A 25,995-nucleotide genomic window follows, 5' to 3' on the forward strand; every position below is an offset into this window, starting at 1 on the left:
TCTCCATGGACACTAGCAATGTGCTTATGTTTCACAAGAAATGAGATCATAACCAGGCAGCACTGTCCCACAGAGGACCAGAGAGTGCTGTGCTGATGACATAATTAGTTAGAATTTCCTATTTTGGGAGTCTCTTGGATGTTGGAAGCATTTCCTATTCTGAGGTTGTTCCGCATTCAGCGCTGGAAGCCAGGTGCAATTCTTTGTCATATCTTAGAGTGAGACAGCCTGCAGTTCACAAGGATCATTGCATTTAAACAATCAGTGATTGGAGAAGAAGTTACTGAGAGCGAGACAGAAACTGAAAACATACAATTAAGCCTTGTGGTTTGGTGCTGTGTGGATACAATGCTGCGGTTTTTCACATGACCAATGGCTCAAAAGGGGAGCACTTACCTTTCTCACTATTCCAGCAAGTGCTCCCATTTGGGCGTTAGGTCAGTGATGGTCCATTTGGATGGTTTGGATTTGACTTCTCACCAATAGGAAAAGTTCTCAGTGATCACAGATTCTCCTGGAGGTTGGTGAAAGGCGAGGGGTGGAAATCCATGAGGAGACTCTAAGGGCAAGATTACCTGCAGTTCCCAATGATCATTGAACTTAAACTGTCGGAAAAGGAATACAGTGAGGGGAGAGTTGAGAGAGAGGAAACGTATGAGTGAGAGTCACCATTGTGCTGTGTGGAGAAAATGCTGTATTTTTTCACTTGATCTATTCCTCAACAGGGGAGCACTTACTCTTGTAAATTTTCCAGCCAGTGCTCCTGTTGGGGTGCAAGTCAGTGAATCTCCATTGTGATTCTGTGGGTTCCTCTTTGGACCATAGGGAAATGTTCTCAGGGAGTGCCAGCTGTGTTTGGATATTGTTCCTTGGAATTTGGCAGGGGAAGGGTGGCTGCCAGCCAGCCACATCCAGGAGACAATTCTTCTAGGAAAAGAAAGCATTAACCTGTGTGAAACAAAACATAATTTGGAGTTCACCATTGAAACCCATCAATGTGCTCATTCTCTCAAGTAACCAGATCCAAACCAGACAGCATTATCCTACAGAACAACCAGAAAGTGGTGCAGTTCAGAGAGGATGGGTTAGAATTTCCTATTTTGAGGTTGTGCCGCATTTGGTGCTCTAGGTCAGGTGCAGTTCTTTGTCATATCTTTGAGTGAGACCGCCTGCAGTTCACAATGATTATTGCATTTAAATTCTCAGTGATTGGAGAATAAGAAACCTAGAGCAAGACAGAGCCTGAAAACATAGAAATAGGCATTGTGGATTGATGCTGTGTGGAGAAAATTCTGTAGTTTTTTCACTTGACCGATGAGTCAACAGGGGAGCACTTACCTTTCTCAATATTATAACAAGTGCTCCCGTTGGGGCAGTAGGTCAGTGGTGGTCCATTCATACCATAGGAAAGTTCTCAGAGACCAGAGATTCTTCTGGAGGTTGGAGGAAGGCGAGGGGTGGAATCCCTGAAGGAGTCAACTCCAGAAACAACGTCCAAACACACTGACACTTTCTTATTTAGTTATTCAGAAAGCTTAAGCTGTGTTTGGCTGTTGTTCCTGGGAATACCTGGGGAAATGGTGGCAGCCAACCAGCCTCTGCCTGGGAAATTGTCCTCTAGAGAAAACAAGCATTAGTCTGTGCCCAAAAAGAAAAACCAACAAATTGGAGTTCTGCCTTGAAACCCAGCAATGTGCTTGTTCTCTCAAGAAACCAGATCTAAACCAGGCAGCACTATCCTACAGAACAACCAGAGAGTGCAGTGGTTTAGATATGATTAGTGGGAATTTTCCCAGTGGTGGTTGCTAATCATTCAAAGGTGGAGTATAGTTCAGTTCTTTATCCTGTTTTTGGGTAAGATTACCTGCATTTCACCAACGGTCACTGAATTTAAACAAACAGTTAATGGAAAGGGCAACAGAGACAGAAAACACTAGAGAGAGAGTTCAAGAGGAAAAATATGAATGAGCATCATCATTTTGTGCTGTGCGGAGAAACAATCAGTGATTGACAAGAGGAAACCCAAGAGCAAGACAGAGCCTGAAATCATACTAAGAAGCCTTGTGGATTTGGGGTGTGTGGAGACAATGATGGATTTTTTCACTAGACCTATGCCTCAACAGGGGAGCACTTACTTGTCTCAATATTCCAGCAAGTGCTCCCATTGGGGTGGTAGGTCAGTGATGGTCCATTTGGTTGGTTTGGACATTTAGGAAAAGTTCTGAGAGTCCAGAGATTCCCCTGGAAGTTGGGGTGGAATTCCAGGACTCAACTCCAGGAAGAACATCCAACCACATTGGCACTTTCTTATTTAGGTATTCAGAAAGCCCCACTTGTGTTTGGCTATAGTTCCTGGGAATGTCTGGGGAAATGGTGGGAGCCAGCCAGCCTCTACCTGTGAAACCTTTCTCTAGGGATAAACAGCATTAGTCTGTGCCAAAAACCAAACCCAAAACCTACAAATGAGAGTTCTGCAGTGAAACCCAGCAATGTGCTTGTTCTCTCAAGAGACCAGATCCAAACCAGGCAGCACTATCCTACAGAACGACCAAAGCGTGCAGTGGTTTGATATGGTTGGTTGGAATTTCCCCAATGATGGTTGCTATTCAGTCAGTACTGGAGTAGAGGTGCACTTCTTTACCCTGTCTTTGGGTAGGACTACTTGTACTTCACACTGATCATTGAATTTAAACAGTCAATGGAAAAAAGGAAAACAGCGAAAATACCCTGAAGAGAGAGGAAATATATGAATGAGCCTCATCCTTTTGTGCTGTGCAGAGAAAACACTGGATTTTTTTTTCACTTAACCAATGCCTCAGCAGGAGAGCACTTACCCTTGTCAATATTCCAGCCAGTGCTCCTGCTGGGGTGCAAAGTCAGTGAAGCTCCATTGTGATTCTGTGGGTTCCTCTTCTGACCATTGGGAAATTTCTCAGAAATAAAGAACTTTCCTGGAGCTTTGAAGAATCCATTTGATAAGATCCCGTATGGACTCCACTGCAGAAACAATGCCCAGACAGAGCAGCAGTTTCTTATTCAGCTCTCCAGAGGAGTGCCAGCTCTGTTTGGATATTGTTCCTGGGAATTTTTTGGAGGGGATGGGGGGAAAATAGTGGCTTCCAGCCAGCCATATCCAGGTCTCTCTTCTAGAAAAAGAAAGCATAAACCAATGCAAACCAAAGGAGGAGTTCCCCATGGACACCCAGCAATGTGCTTGTTGTCTCAAGAAACAGATCCATACCAAGCAGTACTATCCTTCACAATGACCAGACAGTGCAGCGCTTTACATATTGTTGGTGGGAATTTCCCAAGGGGAGTTTGCTAGTCAATTGAAGCTGGAGTACAGGTCCAGGACTTTATGCAGTCTCAGGATATGACTATCTGCAATTTACAATGATCATTGAATTAAAACAAAGAGTCATTGAAAAAGGGAAAACAAGAGAGAGAAAACACCTGAGAAAGATAGGGAGCATGTGAATCAGAGTCCTTTTTTTGTGGAGAAAAGACTGTATATACTCACTTGACCTACACCTCAGAGGGAAGCAATTTCTTTCTTAATATTCCAGCAAATGCTTCTGTTGGGGCGGTAGGGCAGTGATGATTCATTCAGATGGTTTGGATTTGATGACTCACCAATGGGAAAAGTTCACAGAGACCAGAGATTCTCCTGGAGATTGAAGGAAGGTGAAGGGTGGAATCCCTGAAGGAGTCAACTCCAGAAACAACGTCCAAACACACTGACACTTTCTTATTTAGTTATTCAGAAAGCTTCAGCTGTGTTTGGATATTGTTCCAGGGAAAGTCTGGGGAAATCATAGAATCATAGAATATCAGGGTTGGAAAGGACCTCAGGAGGTCATCTAGTCCAACCCCCTGCTCAAAGCAGGACCAATTCCCAACTAAATCATCCCAGCCAGGGCTTTGTCAAGCCTGACCTTAAAAACCTCTAAGGAAGGAGATTCCACCACCTCCCTAGGGAACCCATTCCAGTGCTTCACCGCCCTCCTAGTGAAAAAGTTTTTCCTAATATCCCAACCTAAACCTCCCCCACTGCAACTTGAGACCATTGCTCCTTGTTCTGTCATCTGCCACCACTGAGAACAGTCTAGATCCATCCTCTTTGGAACCCCGCTTTCTGGTGGCAGCCAACCCGCCTCTGCCTGAGAAATCGTCCTCTAGAGAAAAAGAGCATTAGTCTGTGCAAAAAAGCAGAAAACAGAGTTCTGCCTTGAAACCCAGCAATGTGCTTGTTCTCTCAAGAAACCAGATCCAAACCAGGCAGCACTATCCCACAGAAAGACCAGACAGTGCAGTGGCTTAGATATGATTGGTGGGAATTTTCCCAGTGGTGGTTACTAATCTTTCAATGCTGGAATTCAGGTACAGTTCAACTTGTCTTTGGATAAGACTACCTGCAATTCACAATCATCACTGAATTTAGACATACAGTCAATGGAAAAGGGAACAGTGAGAGAAAAAACATTATTAGAGAAAGAGGAAACAGATGAATGAGAGTCTCCGTTGTATGTTGTGCAGAGAAAGTGATGTATTTTTTTCACTTTACCTATGCCAAAACAGGGGAGCACTTACCTTTCTCAATATTCCAGCAAGTGCTCCCGTTGGGGCGGTAGGTCAGTGATGAACCATTTGGATACTTTGCATATGACTTCTCGTGAATGGGAAAAGTTTTCTGAAACCAAAGCGCCTCCTGGGGCACAGGGGAAGAGAGAGAATGAGAGAGTGAAAAGAAAGAGAGAGAGAGAGAGAGAGAGAGAGAGAGAGAGAGAGAGAGAGAGAGAGAGAGAGAGAGAGAGAGAGAGAGAATGAAAATGTCTCTGATTTTGAAAGGAAACCCAAGAAGAAAATATTCTACACACAGACACAAGTATAGCACTAATGTACTTCCAGTCTGGCTTAAGCATGCTTCTTTGGGAAAGGTGACCCCCTGTACTGGCTTTTCTATCAAATGTAGAAAAACTATTTGCCAGGGCAATTTTCAGTAGAAGCCACTAAATGGAGGATCTCACCAGGAAAACGGAGCAATGTGCTTTGAAGTTTGTCTCTATCAACGAGATCCAAACTAAGCAGCACCTTCCATTTAAAAAACTATTGCTAAACACATGGAGCAAAACGGTCAGAGAAACAGACAGGGAAAGAGTGAAAGGTGGACAGGCAGAAGGCTGGATGGAGAGAAAGCAAAAGACAAAGAAAGATGAGTGAGATATCAGGAGAGAGATGCTGAGAAAAAAGATTGGGACTAGGAATTACCAGACACAAACAGATCTATGGTCCCTCTTGTCTAATTTCCTGCTTACAGTGGCCAACATCAGATAACTAAATGTGTCCTGTGGCTGCCTTTTTCCAGGAGAAGCACCTGTGTTTTTATCCAAACGATGCTGCTAAGGTTCAAAAAATCAAGTGTCAGGTCTGCAAAGCAGAGCAGGACTTACCCATCAGTGTGTGAGTCTCATTCTCCCCAGGTCCAGGCTGGCTGAGATGTCTCCAGGCAAAGCATCATCTCGTCAGGGGCTCTGGCAAAGCTGGGCCTCAGAGGCAGCACGGTCTCTCCCAGGGCTTGTGGTGTCTCCTGGCCTTGAGCCTTTCCAGCCGCTCTTATATACTGGGGCCAGTGTCTCCCTCCCAAGTCCCTCCCCACCCTTTAATCATCAGAGGGAGTCGCCACGTGGTATTCATGGACTTGCAGGGAACAATAGCCAGGCACATCAAAGGAGCATCAGGGCTGAGCTAGTGATTAAATCAGCGGATGTTGCAAACATTCAGGAAAATCCCCACTTTGCATGGACACAAGCCTCACCCACAGAGAACTTTATGGGTTAGGGCTGGCAAATGGTTTCCAAAGGCAGCAGAAAGAGAAGCCATGTGGACAGGAATGCGGGGTCCTGTTCTGGGCTCTGGGCACACACTTCTGGACTTTTTGACATAAACCAGACTCCAACAGGGGCTATTCCAGCTCATTGGGTTTTTAGCCTTCCTCTCCCCCAGCCTGGCCATGAGGCTGTAGACTCATATCCATGCTAGAACTTAATATAGGTTAGCTACTGAGCTGGGGAATGGGGTTGAGAGTCGAAAAATGTGATAGCGGAAGGCCATACACATCACTGTGTGGTATTTTAGTGTCTATTCATGCAAGTGTGTCCTTGATTCCGTGTGTGAGTGTATATGTTTCTGCACTAGAGCATCATGCGTACCTGAGCACATTTTTTGGTGACTCTATCTGCCTGCTGGACTGGGGTGGTTTTCTGGTTCCCTCTGTTTGTCGGTTTGAGCATGTGTGTGTATGTGCAATTGTTTTCATGTTTGTGTTGTCATGCTGCATTCCATGCGTCTATAGGCCATGTTGCACCAATTTATGATGGTGCAAGAGTAATTGAGTTACATTTGATTTAAGCCTATATGACATTAGCCTCATCCACTGGGATAGTGCTGATACAGGGTGTGACAATGCGGTTCTGGTGGAACCCAACTGAGAGTGCCAACTCAGGACAAATTGCTCAAACAGGGCAGTTACAGCCCAAGGCTGGGGTTTTTTCCACCTCTAAGGCAAACCAAACCAGCCAGACTAGGAGGACTTCGGTCTCATCCCACTGGCTAACTGCAAGTCTCACAAGCAATCTCCTTAGACACTCCAGTTTCCCAGTATTACCACCAGTGCCACTCGTTATGGGGACAAATGGTTATGAAAACCAATACCCCAGTAAAAGAAAAAGGTTCTCCTGATCCCAAAGGACCAAGCCCCAGACCCAGGTCAATATACAAATCAGATCTTACCCACAAATCACGCTGCTGCCAATCCTTTAGAATCTAAAATCTAAAGGTTTATTCATAAAAGGAAAAAGATAGAGATGAGAGTTAGAATTGGTTAAATGGAATCAATGACATACAGTAATGGCTACGTTCTTGGTTCAGGCTTGCAGCAGCAATGGAATAAACTGCAGGTTCAAATCAAGTCTCTGGAATACATCCCCCACTGGGATGGGTCCTCAGTCCTGTGTTCAGAGCTTCAGTTTGTAGCAAAGTTCCTCCAGAGGTAAGAAGCAGAACTGAAGACAAGATGGAGATGAGGCATCAGCCTTATATAGTTTTTTCCAGGTGTAAGAACACCTCTTTGTTCTTACTGTGGAAAATTACAGCAAAATGGAGTCTGGAGTCACATGGGCAAGTTCCTGCATACTTTGCTGAGGTACAAGGCGTATCTGCCTTCTCTCAATGGGTCCATTGTATAGCTGATGGTCCTTAATGGGCCATCAAGCAGGCTAGGCAGAGCTAACACCAGTTTGTCTGGGATGTCACCCAGCAGCATAGCATAAGTTTGAAATACAGACAGTATAGAGCCAATATTCATAACTTCAACTACAAAAGTGATATACACATATAGACAGCATAATCATAACCAGCAAACCATAACCTTGTCCTAGACACCCCATTTGACCCCTTTTATACAAGATTTGCATGCCACTACAGGACCTTGGTTGCAACAATGATCTATATGGTCCCAGATTATATCAATAACATCACACAGGGCTAGCAGCTTGATTGCAAAGGCAGCAGAGAGAGAAGCCGTGTGGTTAGGAATTTGGGGTCCTGTTCTGTGCTCTGTGTATAGATTGCTGAACGTTTACAGATCTACCAGCCTTCAACACGGGGCCGCTCTACTCTGCATCTGCAATAATGTTCTCCATCGGAAAACAGCAGCGGTAAGAGCACTGACCCCTCCAACACCCCAAACACTTCAGTGGGGTGTCAACTCCCCACCAGCTCCCCCATTCCATCCCTGCTGGCTTAGACTGAACCCCACCCTCGAAAAGGATACATTTTACCGACTGAGGACTTGTCTGCACTAGGAAAGTTTGCTGGTACAGCTACCCAGGCAAACACTCCTAATGCAGACACAGCTTGTAATGGCATCATAGTTATTCTGCTGGCCCAGTTTACTCGAGAGAGATCAGCTACAGCGACCAATTCACACCCCTGAGAGACACAGTTAGGCTGACCTGAGCCCCAGTGTAGCCAACACTAGGTCTAAGGAAGAGTTCTTTCATTGACTGATCTTATCGCCTCTCCAGGAGGTGTATTTACGACAGTGACAGAAGAACCGCTCCATTACTGTAATAATGTCTACACTACATTATCTCAGACACAGAGCAAACCATAACACCAGGCCTCGGAGTGGCCCCATGTTTAAGGCTGGTTTAGCTGTAAATGGGTAGGACTGGTATAAATGCATCTACTCTACAGCTTATGCTGACGGAGCTATCTCCATAAAAGAAGGGCAGCCCTCTCCGATGTAGCCATGCCAGTGTATGGTTTAGACCAGTCCTTTAATGGAGAAGGGGGATAAGAGTCCAAAATGGAATGGTCATAAGGACAAAACCATCTCAGAAGCAGAATTTTGGGCTAAAGCCCATAATGGGAATAAACTTGAGTGGCAGAAGGTCTTGTTGTCAAGGTTGCAAATTTGTAAGTGTGGAGAAGCCCTTTGGGTGTGTATGTGTGTGTGTGTTTGTTTATGTTTGTGTTTCTGTCCATGTGATTGTGTGTGTGAATCTGCCCATGGCTGTGTGTTTGAGTCACTGTTAGCGTGTCCAGGAGAAACTGTGTTTGGGTACGAAGGCAGGTTTGTAGGCGTTTCACTACATGTTGTGTATAGGAGCGTGCGTTGCTGTGTGTTTATGTGTATGTGAGTGTCTGTACCTTACCGGTAGTTCTGCTTTAGTTAGGTGAATATTTCTCAAGGAACGGAGCCCAAACCAAGCATCACGGTTGTGACGGGGTTCCCGGGGTGCAGTGATGATGCCACTGTCTCTCTTTTATACTTTCCTCCAGCTCACTGGAAAGATCTTTCCTGTGACGTGGGTTACTCTGTCCCCATGGCTTATGTGCCTCCACCCAGAAGTCTCTGGGATAGTGGATTGTGTGTGTGTTGATGAGCCATTAATGCCCATGTGGATATTGATGGCTATTGCTTTGTTGTAACTGAAAGGCTGGTTGTGGCTGTCCCCAGCCTCAGAACATATTTCAGTAACACATATAATAATACTTAATAACTTTACAAACAATAAGAGCACATACAACAGGTTATTATTGTTCAACAGATCAAGACTTCAAATGAGACCTCACAAGGCATGCATTGTGCAAAACATATCATAATCATATCATAGTGGCGAATATGGAGGTTCCAGGGTGCTACTTTGAGGTACAGAGTGTCACACCTGTATTATTTAGACACTAAGAAAGACTGTCCTTATTAGGATCTGTGAGTGTGTGGTTTGTGGAGTTTGGGTGTGAACGTTTATATGAATGTGTGTGTGTACGCACGCGCATGTGTGTTGTTGTTTGGATATAGTTCTTGGGAATCTCTGGGTTTGCACTGGCAGACTGACATCACCTTCTGATTTGCAATTGTACAAAATCTATGTGTAGACCTGTTCTGGTCAGTATCTCTCCCTTTAGGTCTTTATTCAGCAGAGGAAGTAGCCACATGCTCTTCGTTGCTTGGCATAGCCAGCCAGGTCAAAGGGGTGTGAAACTGAACTGCTGGTTAACCTTCAATGGGGTGCTAACTCCCTCTCAACCAGCTCATTCAATCACTGGGGGTTAGACTCCAATCCATGTTAGAACTGGATGCAAATTCAATTTAGATCCTGCAATGGGGAAGAGTCCAAAATGTGATGGCACAAGGAGAAACCCATCTCAACAGCAAAGTGTTGAGCCACAGTCTTTTCTGTGTATGTAGATTTCATACTGATGTGTGAAGATGAAAGCCAAATGCCAAATGCACTTGCAGTTTTCATTGACTTAGTTTTCTACCAAACTATAATAAAAGTTGTTAATTAAAAAGAAATTCAGACAAATGCAAAATGAGAGTTCAGCAATGAAAGGATGCATATATAAATGTGTTTAAAAAGCAATAACGTTTTATAAACTTTGCAGAAAGCTGAGAGAGGATCTGATTCTTCTCTGACAATACATAAAAGGGATAAACACCAGGCTGGGAGAAGAGCTCTTTTCAAACACTCCAAAGGGACTGAGGCCATGTCTACATTACATAAGAACGGCCATACTGGGTCAGACCAAAGGTCCATCTAGCCCATTAAACTGTCTTCCGACACTGGCCAATGCCAGGTGCCTCAGAGGGAATGAACAAAACAGGTAATCATCAAGTAACCCATCCCCTGTCACCCATTCCCAGATTCAGGCAAACACAGGCTAGGGACACCATCTCTGCCCATCCTGTCTAATAGCTATGGATGGACCTATCCTCCATGAATGTATCTAGTTCTTTTTGAACCCTGTTATAGTCTTGGCCTTCACAACATCCTCTGACAAAGAGTTCCACAGGTTAACTGTGCATTGCGTGAAGAAATATTTCCTTTTGTTTGTTTTAAACCTGCTGCCTACAAAATTAAGTCAACCTAACTTGCATCAGCATACAACCACTGCAGTAATTACATCGCTTTTGTGTGTCAACACTTTGCTCCTTGTGTCAGTGGTGTATGTCATCACCAGAAGCTCCTGTATCCATTGCACTGTCAGTGTGGGGAAGACTCTTGAAAGCCAGTAATAGTCGACATAAGCAATGCAGTGTCTACACCAACACTATGTGTCAACCTCACTACATCAACCTTGACTCGACGCCGCTCATGGAGGTGGAGTTATTAAATCAGTGTAGCGGGGCAATTACGTCAGTGGCAGCAACATTTAAGTGTAGAGAATTCCATAGCTAGGTCAATGTAAACTGCCTTGCATTGACCTAACTCTGCAGTCTAAGGAGTGTAAGTGCCTATCTATGAAGGAAAATCAGCCAGCAAAACTAAAGTGGAATAATTATTATGCTGGTGTAACTCCTCACATGGACACACTATTCCTGACTAAAAAAAGAACTTCATTCTGGAATAATTACTCTGCTTCACTTTTGTTCCCGCATAGAGGGTCCACATGGGCTGTTATACCATCATAGCTATATAGGGAGTAATTCTTGACCTCATAGACTCATAGACTCATAGACTTTAAGGTCAGAAGGGACCATTATGATCATCTGGTCTGACCCCCTGCATGCTGCAGGCCATAAAACCGTCCCTACCCCTTCCCTGGACTCTGCTGTTGAAGTCCCCAATCCTGTGTTTTAGTGACTTCAATCGGCAGAGACCCTCCTGCTAGTGATCCCTGCCCCATGCTGCGGAGGAAGGCGAAAAACCTCCAGGGCCTCAGCCAATCTACCCTGGAGGAAAATTCCTTCCCGACCCCAAATATGGCGATCAGTAAGACCCCGAGCATATAGGCAAGAGTCTCTAGCCTGACCCCTGTTAGCCATTATACTATTTACCTACCATTGCTTGGTTTTCCTTGACTACTATGTTTTACCATTAAACCATTCCCTCCATAAACTTATCTAACTTTATCTTAAAACCAGACAGGTCCCTCGCCCCCACCGTTTCCCTCGGTAGGCCGTTCCAATATTTCACCCCTCTGACGGTCAGAAACCTTCATCTAATTTCAAGCCTGAACTTCCCCACAGCCAGTTTATATCCATTCGTTCTTGTGTCCACATTAGTACTAAGCTGGAATAATTCCTCTCCCTCCCTTGTATTAATCCCTCTAATATATTTAAAGATAGCAATCATATCCCCCCTCAGCCTTCGCTTTGTCAGACTAAATAACCCAAGCTCCTCTAGTCTCCTTTCATACGACAGGTTTTCCATTCCTCTGATCATCCTAGTCGCCCTTCTCTGCACCCGTTCCAGTTTGAGTTCATCTCCCCATTGAGCCATAACAGTATTGCTGTAGCTCTGCCAGTTAATTTCCTTATGTAGCAAGCATGCCTGTGTTTCTACATGTGGAAGTACATGAGTCTCTCTGCGTGTTTGACTGTGTATTTGTGTATGAGAGTATGGCTGTGTGTGGTTGTTTATATATAGTTCCTGGAGCATTCTGGGATGAGGATGGCAGCCTGACATCAGCTTCCTACTTGTACTGGTACAAATCTGTGAGCAAAGCAGGCCTAATGAGTGTCTCTTTTCTAACTCCCCGTGGCTCTTTAATCACCAGAGGCAGTTGCCAAATGCTCTTCATTAACTGCAGGGGAACAATAGCTCTGTCTCTATCCAGCCTCATCAAAGGAGTGTGAAACTGAACTGCTGATTAATCCACTTCAATGGGGTGTTAACTCCCATACAGTCAGCTGCTTCAATCACTGGGGGACGGAATCAAACCCATGTTAGAATTGGCTGCAATTTAGAGACAGGGATGGGGAAAAGGGGTTAAGATTCCAAAATGTGATGCCACAAATACAAACCCATCTCAATAACACAATTTTGAAGCAGACTTTCCTGTCTAGTGAAGATTTCAGGTAGAAACATTCTTGCATATGTTTTTTCAAGGTGAAAGTCAAACACCAAATAAACCAGCAGTTTTCACTGACTTACTAGACTAAAAAAACGACAAAGGACATTATTTTTACTTAAAAAGAAATACAAACAACATCCTACATGACAGATCCTGTATTTACAGACAGGTTGCTTATTTGTGACATAAACATAACTTGAAAATCGTTGTGATTTTAAATACAAGTTCAGCAATGAAATGATCCAAGTGTGTGTGTGTGGTGTGTGTTTAAAAAGTAAAAACAATGTCACCACTATCCCTACAGAAATATTAATTGATTTTCAAACCTGGCAGAAATATGACCTGGCTATTAATTCTCATATGAGGTTGCTCTGTACATATTATTATCCCTCTATTTTCCATATGGAAAACTGTGGCACAAAGAATTATAGCTTGAATTATAACCTTGGAGACATGATCCCAAATCCTATCCTCTACACCCCATTCTCCTCCCAGAGCCAGGAATAGAACCCAGGATTCCTAACTCCCGGCCCTTTCATTCGAACCCTCCATCTAACCAGTACAGCCTACTCCCCTCCCACAACCAGTGATAGAATCCAAGCCCTAGAGCCCCCTCTGCTCTAACCCTCAGGACCCCACCTAGAGATAAGCATAGAACCCAGGAGTCCTGGCTCCCAGCCACCTCAATCTAACCACTAGACCCCACTCCCCTCCCAGAGCTGGGATAGAACCTAGGAGTCCTAATGCCTGCTCCTATTTTCAGTCTCCTGGTACCACCCCAATTACAAAAATCCAGGAACAGAATCCAAACCGAGCTGTGTTTTCTTGTTTAGCCACTCAGCGAATGCCTGTTTCTGTGTCACTGTGTGGTTCATGGTGTTTAGTGTGTGAGCATGTTAATTTGCTTTTCTGCGTGATTGTGTTTTGGTTAGGGTGACCAGATAGAAAGTGTGAAAAATCGGGATGGGGTGGAGGGTAATAGGTACGTATATAAGAAAAAGCCCCCAATATCGGGACTGTCCCTATAAAATTGGGACATCTGGTCACTCTAGTGTTGGTGTATATGAGTGCTGTGTGTCTTTTGTAGGCCTCAATTGGTCTGAGTGGGTCCAGCAGTAAAGGAAAAGGCAAGTGATAAGCTATGTAAAAACAAGTTCAAGCAATAATTGGGTCAGCAGCTATGGCTAAAATCATGTGGAAGGAGACTTAGCAGACAGGGAGGAAACTAACAAAATACAAAGAGGGAATTACGCAAATATGTTCTGTACATGTGGCACATCAATAGAGCATGATACAAACAGGAACTGGGTCTAAAATAACCTGAGCACTCCTAAAGGGCATGAAATGATATGGACAGGTAGACACATGCACAGGGTCACATTTGTCGATAAAGTAACCAATATTCTTTGAATTTGTGCTAAACCCCTCACCATCCGCTACACATGAGTCTGATCAGTTCTGTCTTAGTGTTAGTATTCACCAGTAAAAAAAACTTGAGTGATGAGTCTGAATTAGAACTGAGTTCTTGGGAGCCACAAGGCTAAGGGCTTGAGAGAAATTCTAACAGTCTATACACAAAATTCCACCTATTTAATTACAGATGTGATTTAAACTAGTTTAGATCCCACAGGGATCAGCTCTCGGTCTGGTACTGTTCAGTATCTTCATCTATGATTTAGATAATGGCCTAGAGCAGCAGTTCTCAACCTTCAGCAAACTGAGGACACCCATTTTCATTTAAAATTTTAAGGGGACCACCAAGCTCCCCTGCTCAGCCCCAGGCCCCACATCTTCCCACCCCCTGCTCACTCTATCCCCACTCCCTCCCTCCCTCACTCTCCCTCACTCACTTTCACCAGGCTGGGGCAGGGGGTTGGAGTGCAGGAGGGGGTGCGGGCTCTGGGAGGGATTTTGGGTTTGTAGGAAGGTGTGGGGTACAGGTTCTGGAAGGGAGTTTGGTTGCGGGGTGTGGGCTTTGGGCTGGGGCAGAGGGTTGGGGTCCATGAGGGGGTGCGGGGTGCGGGAGGGATCTTGGGTGCAGGAGGGGGTGCGGGGTGTAGGAGTTTTTGGATGATACCAAGCTGGAAGGGATTTCAAGAGCTTTGGAGAATAGGAATCGAATTAAAAATGATCTGGACAAACTTGAGAAATCGTCTGAAGTAAATAGGATGAAATAGAATAAGGACAAATGCAAAGTATTCCATTTAGGAAAGAACAATCTGTTCCACACGTACCAAATGGGAGATGACCGCCTAGGAAGGGATCTGGGAGTCATATTGGAGCACAAACTAAATATGCGTCAAAATGTGGACATAATTCTGGGCTGCATTAGCAGGAATGTTGTAAGCAAGACACAAGAAGTAATTCTTCAGCTCTACTTCATGCTGATAATGTCTCAACTGGAGTATTGTGTCCAGTTCTGGGCCCCACATTTCAGAAAAGATGTGGATAAATTGGAAAAAGTCCAGAGAAGAGCAACAAAAATGTTTAAAGGTCTAGAAAACATGATCAATGAGGGAAGATTGAAAAAAAGGGTTTGATTAGTCTGGAGAAGAGAAGACTGAAGGGGGACGTGATAACAGTTTTCAAGTACAACAAAATATGTTAGAAGGAGGAAGGAGAAAAAACATTCTCCATAAATTCTGAGGATAGGGGAAGAAGCAATGGGCTTAAATTGCACCAAGGGTGGTTTAGGTGGGTCACTAGGAAAAACTTCCTAACTGTAAGGATTGTTAAGCACTGGAATAAATTGCCTATTGAGGTTGTGGAATCTCCATCGTTGGAGATTTTTAAGAGCAGGTTAGAGAAACACCTGGAGTGTCAGGTATGATCTAGATAATACTTAGTCCTGCCAGGAGTGCAGGGGACTGGACTAGATGACCTTGTGAGGTCCCTTCCAGTCCTGTGATTCTATTACTCTAGTTTCATGGGGTGAATTTTGCTCCAGGGACAGTATATAAACAGAGAAGCCCTTTCTTATTAAGACACACAAGAGTGCATGTTTGTGTGTTTGTATCTGAGTGTTTGAATACTGTTGGCTGAACATTGAGTGTGTCAGTGTCTCTCTTTTTTTGTGTGTTTGTATATGAGTAGAGCTCATGTACTCTTTGGACATTAATTGTGTAAGCCTGTGTGTTTCTTTGATTGTGTATATATGTGAGTTTGTGGTACTCTGTGTTTCTACATGTGGGAATGCATGATTCTGTGTGTGTTTGACTGCATTTTCATATGAGTGCATGGCTGTGTGTGGTTGTTTGGATAAAGTTCCTGGGGATCTCTGGGGTGAGGATGGCAGCCTGACTTCAGCTTCCTATCTGTACACATAAAAAATTGTGAGCAGACTAGCCTTCTCTGTTCTAATTCCCCTGGGGTCTTTAATCACCAGAGGCAGTTGCCAAAAGCTCTTTATTGCCAGGAGGGGAACAATAGCTCTGTCTCTATCCAGCCATATCAAAGGAGTGTGAAACTGAACTGTTGATTAATCCTCTTCAATGGGGTGTTAACTCCTGCTCAGTCAACAACTTCAGTCACTGGGGCATGGATTCAAATCCAAGTTAGAATTGGATGCAATTTAGAGACTGGGGTGGGTAAAAGAGGTTAAAATTCCAAAATTTGATGCCACAGGGATGAGCCCATCTGAACAGCATAGTTCTGAGCCAAAGTCTTTCCTGTGTATGGGAGGTTTCACGTAGAAATATTCTTGAATATATGGGAATGAAGGTGTTTTCCAAATGTCAAATAACCAGCAGTTTTCACTGACTTTCTAAATAATGATAAATGATACTATTTTTACTTAAAAAGAAATACAAGCAACATCCCATGTGACAGATCCTGTATTTATAACAGGTTGTATATTTATGACATAAATATAATTTGAAAATCTTGTGGATTTTAAATACAAGTTCAGCAATGAAACTATCCTAATAAAATGGTATGTGTGTGTGTAACAGTGTTTTAAAATCTTGCTCTGACTACGGAAATATTACCAATTATTAAACTTTGCATAAATCTAACCTATTAATTCCATATGAGTTTGCTCTGTATATATTATTATCCCTCTATTTTCCAGATGGAAAACTGTGGCCCAGAGAAGGAAAGTAACTTGCCCAGGGTCATACAAAGAATGAGTGGCATAACTGGAATTAGGACCCTGGAGTCCTGATACCTAGTCCTATGCTCTAACCCACTAGACCCCACTCCCCTCCCAGAGTTAGAACCCAGGAGTCCTGACTCCCAGCCCCCAATTCTCTAACTCACTAAGTCCCACTCCCCCACCACAGATGGCAATAAAACCCAGTAGTGCTGACTCCCAGCCCTCCCACTTTCACCATTAGACCCCACTGTCCTCCCAGAGCCAGGGATAGAACCCAGGAGTCCTGATGCCTGTTCCTTTGTTTGGTCTCCTAGTACCAGCCTAATTAAACTCCATATTTTTGGTTTCTGAAGCCCCTAACCACTTTCAGTAACAAAGAGTTCACTCCCACACCCTTTAGACCAACAGGCACAAGATCATAGGCATTGCCAGACTGGACCAGACCCAAAGTACAATAGCCCAGGATCCTGTCTATGACAGGGACCAGCCCCTGGTGCTGCAGAGAAAGGTGTAGGAGCCGTCTATTAGCAGATGGAGGATAATCTGCCTCTCACATTAGGTCGCAGTTTGAACTCTAATAGAAAGAGATCAGCTTCAGCGCTGAAGTTATTGTCTGACCCGCTGCTGATCACCACTCACATAATTTCCCGCCACTGTGAACATTTAAATAAATAAATATTGATTTAAAAAGCAGCTTCCGTCAAAATTATACAAATTAAAAATCTAATTCTACCAAGTCTAGTCATTATCATGATACAACTACAAGTGTTAAGGGAAATGTAGGCAATTCTCTTCTCCACTAGGTCCATTAAGGAAGGGGATGAAGTGGGGAAAGGGACATGGTTCAAGGTTTGGATGGGCCCAGTGTTGACATTCCCCTGTCCCTTAGGACTTTCGCGTTTTCAGACAGGAATTTTTTTGCCCTATTGCATGTTTCAGAGCTGCCGTTACCTCCTTGTTCCTCAGGCAGTATATGAGGGGGTTCAGCATGGGCGTGACAACATTGTAGAGAACGGAAGCCAGGGTGTCTACATACAAGGGGTGTCCGGAGCTGGGCCAGTTATAATTGAACATGCACGTGGTGTAGAACAAGGTGACCATGGCCAGGTGGGAGGTGCAGGTGGAGAAGGCCTTCCGCTGGGCCTGGGCTTTATAGACTTTCCTTTTAATCTCATTCATATCTTCCTCTCACATAGTACACCACATATCGCTCTCCAGTTAAGCCATCCCTTTATTATCCTAACTCTAATTTAGTCCCTGCATTTCCCTAGATTCTGGAACCCAGATAATTAACAAGTTGTTAAAACAGGACTAAAGGTATCTATATATTGTAATCACACATCCCGTGAATGCAGTGTGGAAATATCTGTAGGCTCCTAAGTTGTGTACTTGCTCATAAAGATTTTACTCTTGAGATTTGAGGAAGAAGAGGGTTGGAATCCCAGAAGGAGTCAACTCCAGAAAAAAGCAACAGCGGGTCCTGTGGCACCTTTAAGACTAACAGAAGTATTGGGAGCATAAGCTTTCGTGGGTAAGAACCTCACTTCTTCAGATGCAAGAACTCCAGAAAGAACGTCCAAATGCATTGGCACTTTCTTATGTAGTTATTGAGAAAGCTCTCGCTGTGTTTGGCTGTTGTTCCTGGGAATGTCTCGGGAAATGGGGGCAGGCAGCCACCCTCTGCCCGGAAAATCTTCCTCTAGGGAAAAAGAGCATTAGTCTGTGCAAAAAAAAACCCAAAAAGCAAGAAATAGGAGTTCTGCATTGAAACCCAGCAATGTGCTTGTTCTCAAGAAACCAGATCCGAACCAGGCAGCACTATCCTACAGAACGACCAGAGAGGGCAGTGGTTTAGATATGATTGGTGGAAATTTCCCTAATGGAGGATGCTAATCATTCAACTCTGGAGTGCAGGTGCAGTTCTATAAACTGCCTTAGGGTAAGACAACCTGCAATTTGCCATGATCAGAGAATTTAAACAGTCGATGGAAAAGGGAAAACAGAGAGAAAACACTCGAGAGAGAGGAGAGCTATGAATGAGAGTCATCATTTTGAGCTGTGCGGAGAAAACACTGTATTTTTTTCACTTAACCTAGGCCTCAACATGGGGCACTTACCCTCATCAATATTCCAGCCAGTACTTCTGTTGGGGTTAGGGTGACCAGATGTCCCGATTTTATAGGGACAGTCCCGATATTTGGGGCTTTTTCTTACATGGGTGCCTATTACCCCCCACTCTCTGTCCCGATTTTTCACACTTGCTATCTGGTCACCGTAGTTGGGGTGCAAAGTCAGCGAAGCTCCATTATGATTCTATAGGTTCCTCGTTTGACCATTTAGCTCTTCAGACAGTGCCAGTTGTGTTTGGATATTGTTCCTGGGAATTTTGGACAGAAATGGTGGGTGCCAGCCAGCCACGTCCAGGAGAAGATTTCTCTAGGAAAAGACAACATTAGTCCGTGCAAAACAAAAGGAAGAGTTCTCCATGGAACCCCCAGCCACGTGCTTGTGTTTCACAAGAAACCAGATCCAAACAAGGCACCACTATCATACGGAATGACCAGAGAGTGCTGTGGTTAAGACAGGACGGGTTAGAATTTCCTATTTGGAGGTTGTTCTGCATTCAGTGCTGGAGGCCAGGTGCAGTTCTTTGTCATATCTTAGAATGAGCCAGCCTGCAGTTCACAATAATAATTGCATTTATTCGATCAGTAACTGGAGAAGAGGAAACTGAGTGCGAGAAACAGCCTGAAAACATACAAATGAGCCTTGTGGATTTGTGCTGTGTGGAGACAATGCTGTAATTTTTCACTTGAACTATCTCTCAACAGGAGAGCACTTACCTTTCTCAATATTCCAGCAAGTGGTCTCGTTGGGGTGCTGGGTCAGTGATGGTCCGTTCGGATGGTTTGGATATGACTTCACATGAAAAGGAAAAGTTCTCAGAAAGCACAGTCCCCTGAAGATCTGTGCCTCCCGATAGTGGGGGAGCTCCGTGAGGGCACCAAGCCTCAGCAGTGTTACTAAGCATGCAAAGTCCATGTGAGCATTCTTAGTGCAAGCCAAACAGCAAATTTGGGAGGGCATATGTCCCAGCAATTCCCCCCCGCCCCGCCAAAAAACCCCATGATCTCTACTTTGAGGAATGTGAGGAGTGGAATCCCATAAGGAGTCAGCTCCAGAAAGAACATCCAAACACTATGGAACTTTCTTATACAGTTATTCAAAAAGCTTCAGCTGTCTTCAGGTATTCTTCCTGGGAATGTCTGGTGAAATGCTTGGAGACCAACAGCCCCTGCCTGGAAAATCTTCCCGTAGAGCATTAGTCTGTGCAAAACAAATAAAAAACCAACAAATCGGAGTTCTGCCTTGAAACCTAGTAATGTGCTTGTTCTCGCAAGAAACCAGACCCAAACCTTCCTACAGAACAACCATAGAGTGCAGTGGTTTAGATATGATTGGTGTTAATTTCCCCAGTGGAGGTTGCTAACCATTCAATACTGGAGTACAGAGGCAGTTCTTTATCCTCTCTTAGGGTAAGATTACTTGCAGTTCTCAATGATCATTGTATTTAAACACAGAGTCGATGAAAAAGGGAAAACTGACAGAGAAAACACTTGAGAAAGAGAGGAAACGTATGAATGAGTGTCATCGTTTTGTGCTATGTGGGAAAATTTGACCAATGCCTCAACAGGAGAGCACTTACCTTTCTCGGTATTCCAGCAAGCGGTAGGTCAGTGAAGTTGCATTCAGAAGGTTTGGATTTGACTTCTCATGAATAGGAAACATTTCTCAGAAACCAGAAAGTCTCTTGGCGAATGGGGGAATGCGAGGGATGGAATCCCAGAAGGAGTGAACTCCAGAAGAAATATCCTAATGCATTGGCACTTTCTTATTTATACAGGAATATCCTGGTGTCTTTGGCCATTGTTCCTGGGAATATCTGGGGGAAAGGTGGCATGCAACCAATCCCTGCCTGGGAAATCTTCCTCTAGAATACTAGCATTAATCTGTGCATAAAAACCCCTCAAAAAACAAAAGTAGGAGTTCTGCATTGAAACCCTGCAATGTGCTTCTTCTCTCAAGAAACCAGATACAAACCAGACTGCAACTCCTGCAGAATGACCCCAGAATGCAGTCTTTTAAATATGACTAGTTGGAATTTCCCAAGTGGAGGTTGCTAACCATGCAATGCTGGAGTACAGGTGCACTTCTTTATCCTCTCTTAGGGTAAGACAACCTGCAGTTCAAAATGAGCTTTGAATTCATACATATAGTCGACGTAAAAGAGAAAACAGAGAGCGAAAACTTGAGAGAGAGGAACGAGATCAGTGAGCATCGTCCTTTGTGCTGTGCGGAGACACTACTGGACTTTTTTTTACTTGATCGATGCCTCAGCAGGAGAGCATGTATCTCTCTCAATATTCCAGTCAGTGTGGTGGTAGGTCAACGAAGGTCCATTTGGATGGTTTGGGTTTGCCTGCTCACCACTAGGAAACGTTTCTCAAAACCCAGAGTCTCTTGGAGGTTGGAGGAAGGCGAGGGGTGGAACCCCTGAAGGAGTCAACTCCAGAAAGAACATCCAAACACAGTGGCACTTTCTTATATAGTTATTTGGAAAGCTCCAACTGTGTTTGGCTGTTGTTCCTGGGAATGGCTGGGGGAATGGTGGCACAGAGCCAATCCCTCCCTGGGAAACAAGATTTTTAATGTGTGCAAAAAAAACAAAACCCAACCAAGTGGAGTTCTGCCTTGAAACCCAGCAATGTGCTTGTTCTCTCAAGAAACCAGGCAGCACCTTCTTACAGAACGACTGGAGAGTGCAGTGGTTTGGAGACGACTAGTTGGAAATTCCATGGTGGAGTACAGGTGCAGTTCTTAATCCACTTCACAATGTTCATTGAGGTTAAACAGAGAGTGATTAAAAAAGAGAAGGGAGGTGGTGGATAGTACTGTCCTGCCCGCCTACATCTGCCATGTGCGTGGTGGCCTCTGCTGGCACTCCGCTGCCTCGGAACCGGCCCGCTGCACTGCTCGGGTGGCATGTGGCAGATCCAGTGGGGACGCAGGTGAGAGAGCAGGAGGTGGAGATCTGCAGGCAAGGAAAGCAAGTGCAGTTTGGCAGGAGGGAACTGCCTGGTGTCCTGTCGAGCCCCAGCACCATCCCTGAATGCCCCTGGGGATCTTTCAGTGCCCTGGGTTCATCACCCGGCCTTGGGCTGCACCAGCCCCAAGAGGGAGGGTGGCCAAGCAGCCCATTCCCAGCCCAGGAGAGCTGGTAAACACTGGGGGAAGGGTAGGAGGGGGGATACTGGAGTTCTGGAAAGCTGTGGGAAGGGGGCAGTCCCCGTGGAGTGCCTTTGCAACCACTGTACCTGGTACTCTGCAAGCAGCTTGGTCCACAGTGCCCCGCATGGGCCTGTGCAAACTTTGCCCGGCGCACTGGGTGCTCACGGCAGAGCCGCGGGCTGGCTATGCCTAGTGTATCCCTGCTGGCACCACTGGTAGCACTACAGAGCTCACTTGGGGGCTGGGTGGGGCTCAGTTGGGAGCCAGGGGTTGGGAACTCCATCTTCGGCCTTTCCAAGAAGTTGGCAGAGGTGGGCAGCTCGGGGTGAGCGGGGCACAGGGCCCCGCAGAGTGCGGGAGGCGGTAGGGAGCACTGCAGAGGCTCCAGGACTGCACTCTGCTGCGGGCTGGTAGCAATGTTCCTGGGGAGGCTGCACGGAGCGCCAAGCGATGAGTGAGGAAGTAAACGGAAGAGAGGCTACAGAGATTGCAGGGTCTGTGCCAGGGCTAAGGCTGCATGTGCAAGGCAGCAGGTGGGAGGGGGTGATTGTGCTGCATAATAAGTATTTTGGGGAGAAAATACTTGTGTGTTTTCTACTTGAGATATTTACTGGGCCAGGACTGGCCATCAATGTTTACAGATAGGTCCTGGTCCAAAAAAGATTGAGACCCACTGGTCTAACCTGTTCTTAATAACCTCCAGAGACAGAGATTGCATAACCTCCCTAGGTAATCTGTCTCAGTGCTTAACTACCCTGACAGGAAGTTTTTCCTAAAGTTCAACCAAAACCTCTGTTGCTGCCATTCAAACCCATTGCTTTGTGTCCTGTCCTCAGAGGTTAAGGAGACGTACTCCTAGGGGAATTCTGCGCTATTGCACATGTGCATAATTAATGAGCTGTGCATATTTTTCATAGAAAAATACTGCTGCCAAAATGTTGCTGCAGTTCCTCCTTTTGACCACCAGGGGGCGCTGTGGCACAAGAACAGCAGCCCCTCCCAGCTGAAAATAATGTCTGCAGTTCCACCATTTGCCCACCAGAGGGCACTGTGTCGACAGAACAAAGCAGCAACTCCCCACCAGCTAGGAAAGAGACTGCAGAACCTTCTTGGCTGCACCTGTAAGGCCAGGTCAGGAGACAGGGGCTATGGGGAGACAGACAGTGTGGGGTGGGGGTCATACAGGGGCTCATAAGGGCTAGTGGGGAGGACAGATTGGGGCAGGGGCTGAATGGGAGTGGAGGCACAGGGCCACAGGTGGGAGGGAGGTGCAGGACCAAATGGTGATGGGGGAGAAGTGCAGAGCTACATAGGGACAGGGGAGTGGCTGGGTGGGGACACAGAGCCACATGGGGATTTGGGAGGGGGTACAGGGACACATAGGGATGGGGAGTGGCTGGGTAGGGGCACAGAGACACATGGGGATGGGGAAGGGGTGCAAGACCACATGGGGATGGGGGGAGTGGGCACATGGGGATAGGGGCAGATGTGCCTAACTGAATGGGAGAGGCTAGGAGTCAGCCAAGGTCTACATGGGGACGCTCTCTAGCAATCCCTCCCCGCCCCCCCCCAAAAAAAACTGTTTCATACTTTTCCCACCCACACCCAACAACCCTCCAAGTTCACACCCAAGCCCCTTCCCAGCAATTAACTTCCCTCTCCCTCAGCTCCTCCATTACCCTTGACTCCCCCAAGCCTTTGCACCGCTTCTGAGGGGTGTGGGAAATATTGGTCTGTATTGTAGGCTAAATGAATTATAACTCAGAATTCTGTAATAATATGCCTAGGAAAGAATCTATTTGTCAAAAAACATTTCCTGAATCTTTTTTTTTTTTTGTCTGTATTGTTACAAACATACTTGCTGACAGATATTTTAAAATAAATGACCAAAAATAATTTAAACTGGTGTGATTATATTGTGTTAGTTTGGACAAATAAAATATGCAGAATTTTAAAATATTGTGCACAGAATTTTTAATTTTCAGTTGCAGAATTTTTGAATTTTTGGCGCAGAATTCCCCCAGGAGTACAGAGAACAGTTTATCACCCTTTTCTTTAAAAACACATTTTATGTACTTGAAGACTGCTACCGTGTTCTCCCTCAGTCTTCTCTTCTACAGACTAAACAAACCCAGTTTGTTCAATCTTTCCTCTTAGGTCATGTTTTCTAGACCTTGAATCATTTTTGTTGCTCTTCTCTGGACTTTCTCCAATTTGTCCACATCTTTCCTGAAATGTGGCGCACAGAACTGGACACAAATCCCCAGCTGAGGCCTTATCAGTGCTGAATGGAGCAGAAGAATTACTTCTTGTGTCTTGCTCACAACACTTCTGCTAATATATCCCAGAATGATGGGGTTTTTTTGGCAACAGTGTAACATCATTGGCTCATATTTAGTTTGTGATGCACTCTAACCCCCAGATCTTTTCCCACAGTACTCCTTCCTAGGCAGTCATTTCCGAGTTTGTATGAGTGCAAACTGATTGTTCCTTCCCAAGTGGAGTACTTTGCATTTGTCCTTATTGAATTTCATCCTATTTACTTATGACCATTTCTCCAGTTTCTCCAGGTCATTTTGAATTTTAATCCTATCCACCAAAGCACTTGCAACCCCTTCCAGCTTGGTATCACCTGCAAACTATCAGTGTACTCTCTATGCCATTATCTAAATCACTGATGAAGATGTTGAACAGACCTGGACCCAGAACTGATCCCTGCAGGACCCCACTTGATCTGTCCTTCCAGGTTGACTGTGTAACCCTGATAACTTCTCTCTGGAAACGGTTTTCCAACCAGTTATGCACCCACCCTACAGTAGCTCCATCTTCTTTTTTGTATTTTGCTAGTTTATGAATCGGCCAAAGTTCCTTTGAGGTCAATGGGCCAGATCTCCAGCTGGAAGTTCTTTTTGATGCAATGAATTTGTTGTTATTTTACATCTGTTGAAACCATCATGGAGCTTAAAGAGCTCTGAGTGTTCCGGGCCACCAGAGACCTTCCCATTAATTGGCTCGTTATAACTTGGTTCATTATCCGCCCAATGCCACAGGGAGAGGAAAGGCCCCGAAAACTTTCTCGAGCCTCACCCTTGTGTTATCAGGGCCAGATCCTCAGCTGGTGTAAACCAATATCCCCTCCAATGGAGCAACAATGAGTTACGCCAACTACGGATCTGCCCCATTAGCCTCCAGGGACACCTTTGTTCTGACAGTGATGAGTGCTGGAAATGCCACAACCTTATAATAGCAGCGTGTCTCAGTGCGTGTCACAAACGACATTCTCCTCTCAGGGCCAGGGATACTTGGATTCTGACTTGATGCTCCTTCCTTTTCATGCACATCAGGTAAAATCCTTTAGCATCTTTCCTAGACTCATAGACGCGAGCGGCAGAGACGGCCTGTAGGCCAGAAACAGACCTCTTTCGACCAGTGTAGGATTTTTGCCGACTCTATTATCCATCTGGTTTCTCATCCCATCATCTTCCATGGATTGCGGGCTACTGATACAACAGTAGGTTTGTCTTAGTTACTTTCTGATTGATGACTTCAGATCTGCCGGAGCTGGTGTGTGTAGCTACCGCCCAGGGGAAGCCGGCTTTTCGGTTTGTTAGCTGGTGCCGCTAAGTACAGACTTAGCCATGCTATTATTGTAGGGTGTAGGAATTGCCAGACTGGATCTGCCAAGGGGCCCATCGAATCTAGGATCCCATCTCCAACCGTGGCCAGCACCCGCTACTTCAGGAGGGGTGAGAAACCCATACGGAAAGGCTGGGAGATTGGTCAGGGCACTAGCCCGGTAATTAGCAGACACAGGTTCAACTCCTTGCTTTGCTACCAGTTTCCTGTGTGACCTTAGACAATCCCGCAGCCTCTCTGTGCCTCAGTTTCCCCATCTGTACAATGGAGATAATAGCACTGCCCTATAGGGAAATGGGGGGGGGTATGAGTAAAGACTTTCAGGGGTTCAGACGCTGCAGTGATGGGGCCCATCTAAGTCCCTTAGTAGAGACAGGCACACGCACACATGGGCAAGCCCCTTGTCCCTGCCGCTTCATCTCCCTTTGCAGCTCATTGGTCCCTCACAGGCAGATTCTTTCCAAGCCCAGGGCGGAGAAGATAGCGACGCCGTGTGCTGCCTGAACTGGACCCCCCAGGCCCCTGCCAGGTACATGCTGAAGAAGCTTTGCTGGAGACGGAATCTCATCCTGGAATTTTGGTTCTTCCGGTAACAATTCTGCTCTGAGATGCTA

General features: G+C 45.3%; 1 protein-coding gene across 1 annotated transcript in view; it reads right to left on the reverse strand.

Annotated features, from left to right (window-relative positions):
* The window catches only part of LOC101933204 (olfactory receptor 5V1-like), a 33,057-nt gene extending 15,422 nt beyond the window's left edge, over positions 1-17,635 (reverse strand). The window contains exons 1-2 of the mRNA XM_005311743.2: positions 17,408-17,635; positions 4,591-4,708 (exon numbers count right to left, since the gene is read on the reverse strand). Of these exons, the coding sequence (XP_005311800.2) occupies positions 4,591-4,708; positions 17,408-17,635 (346 nt within the window). The remainder of the gene's footprint in view (positions 1-4,590; positions 4,709-17,407) is intronic.
* Positions 17,636-25,995: the final 8,360 nt, after the last annotated feature.

Source organism: Chrysemys picta, chromosome 17 (genome assembly GCF_011386835.1).
Source record: "Chrysemys picta bellii isolate R12L10 chromosome 17, ASM1138683v2, whole genome shotgun sequence".
Lineage (NCBI taxonomy): Eukaryota > Metazoa > Chordata > Testudines > Emydidae > Chrysemys > Chrysemys picta.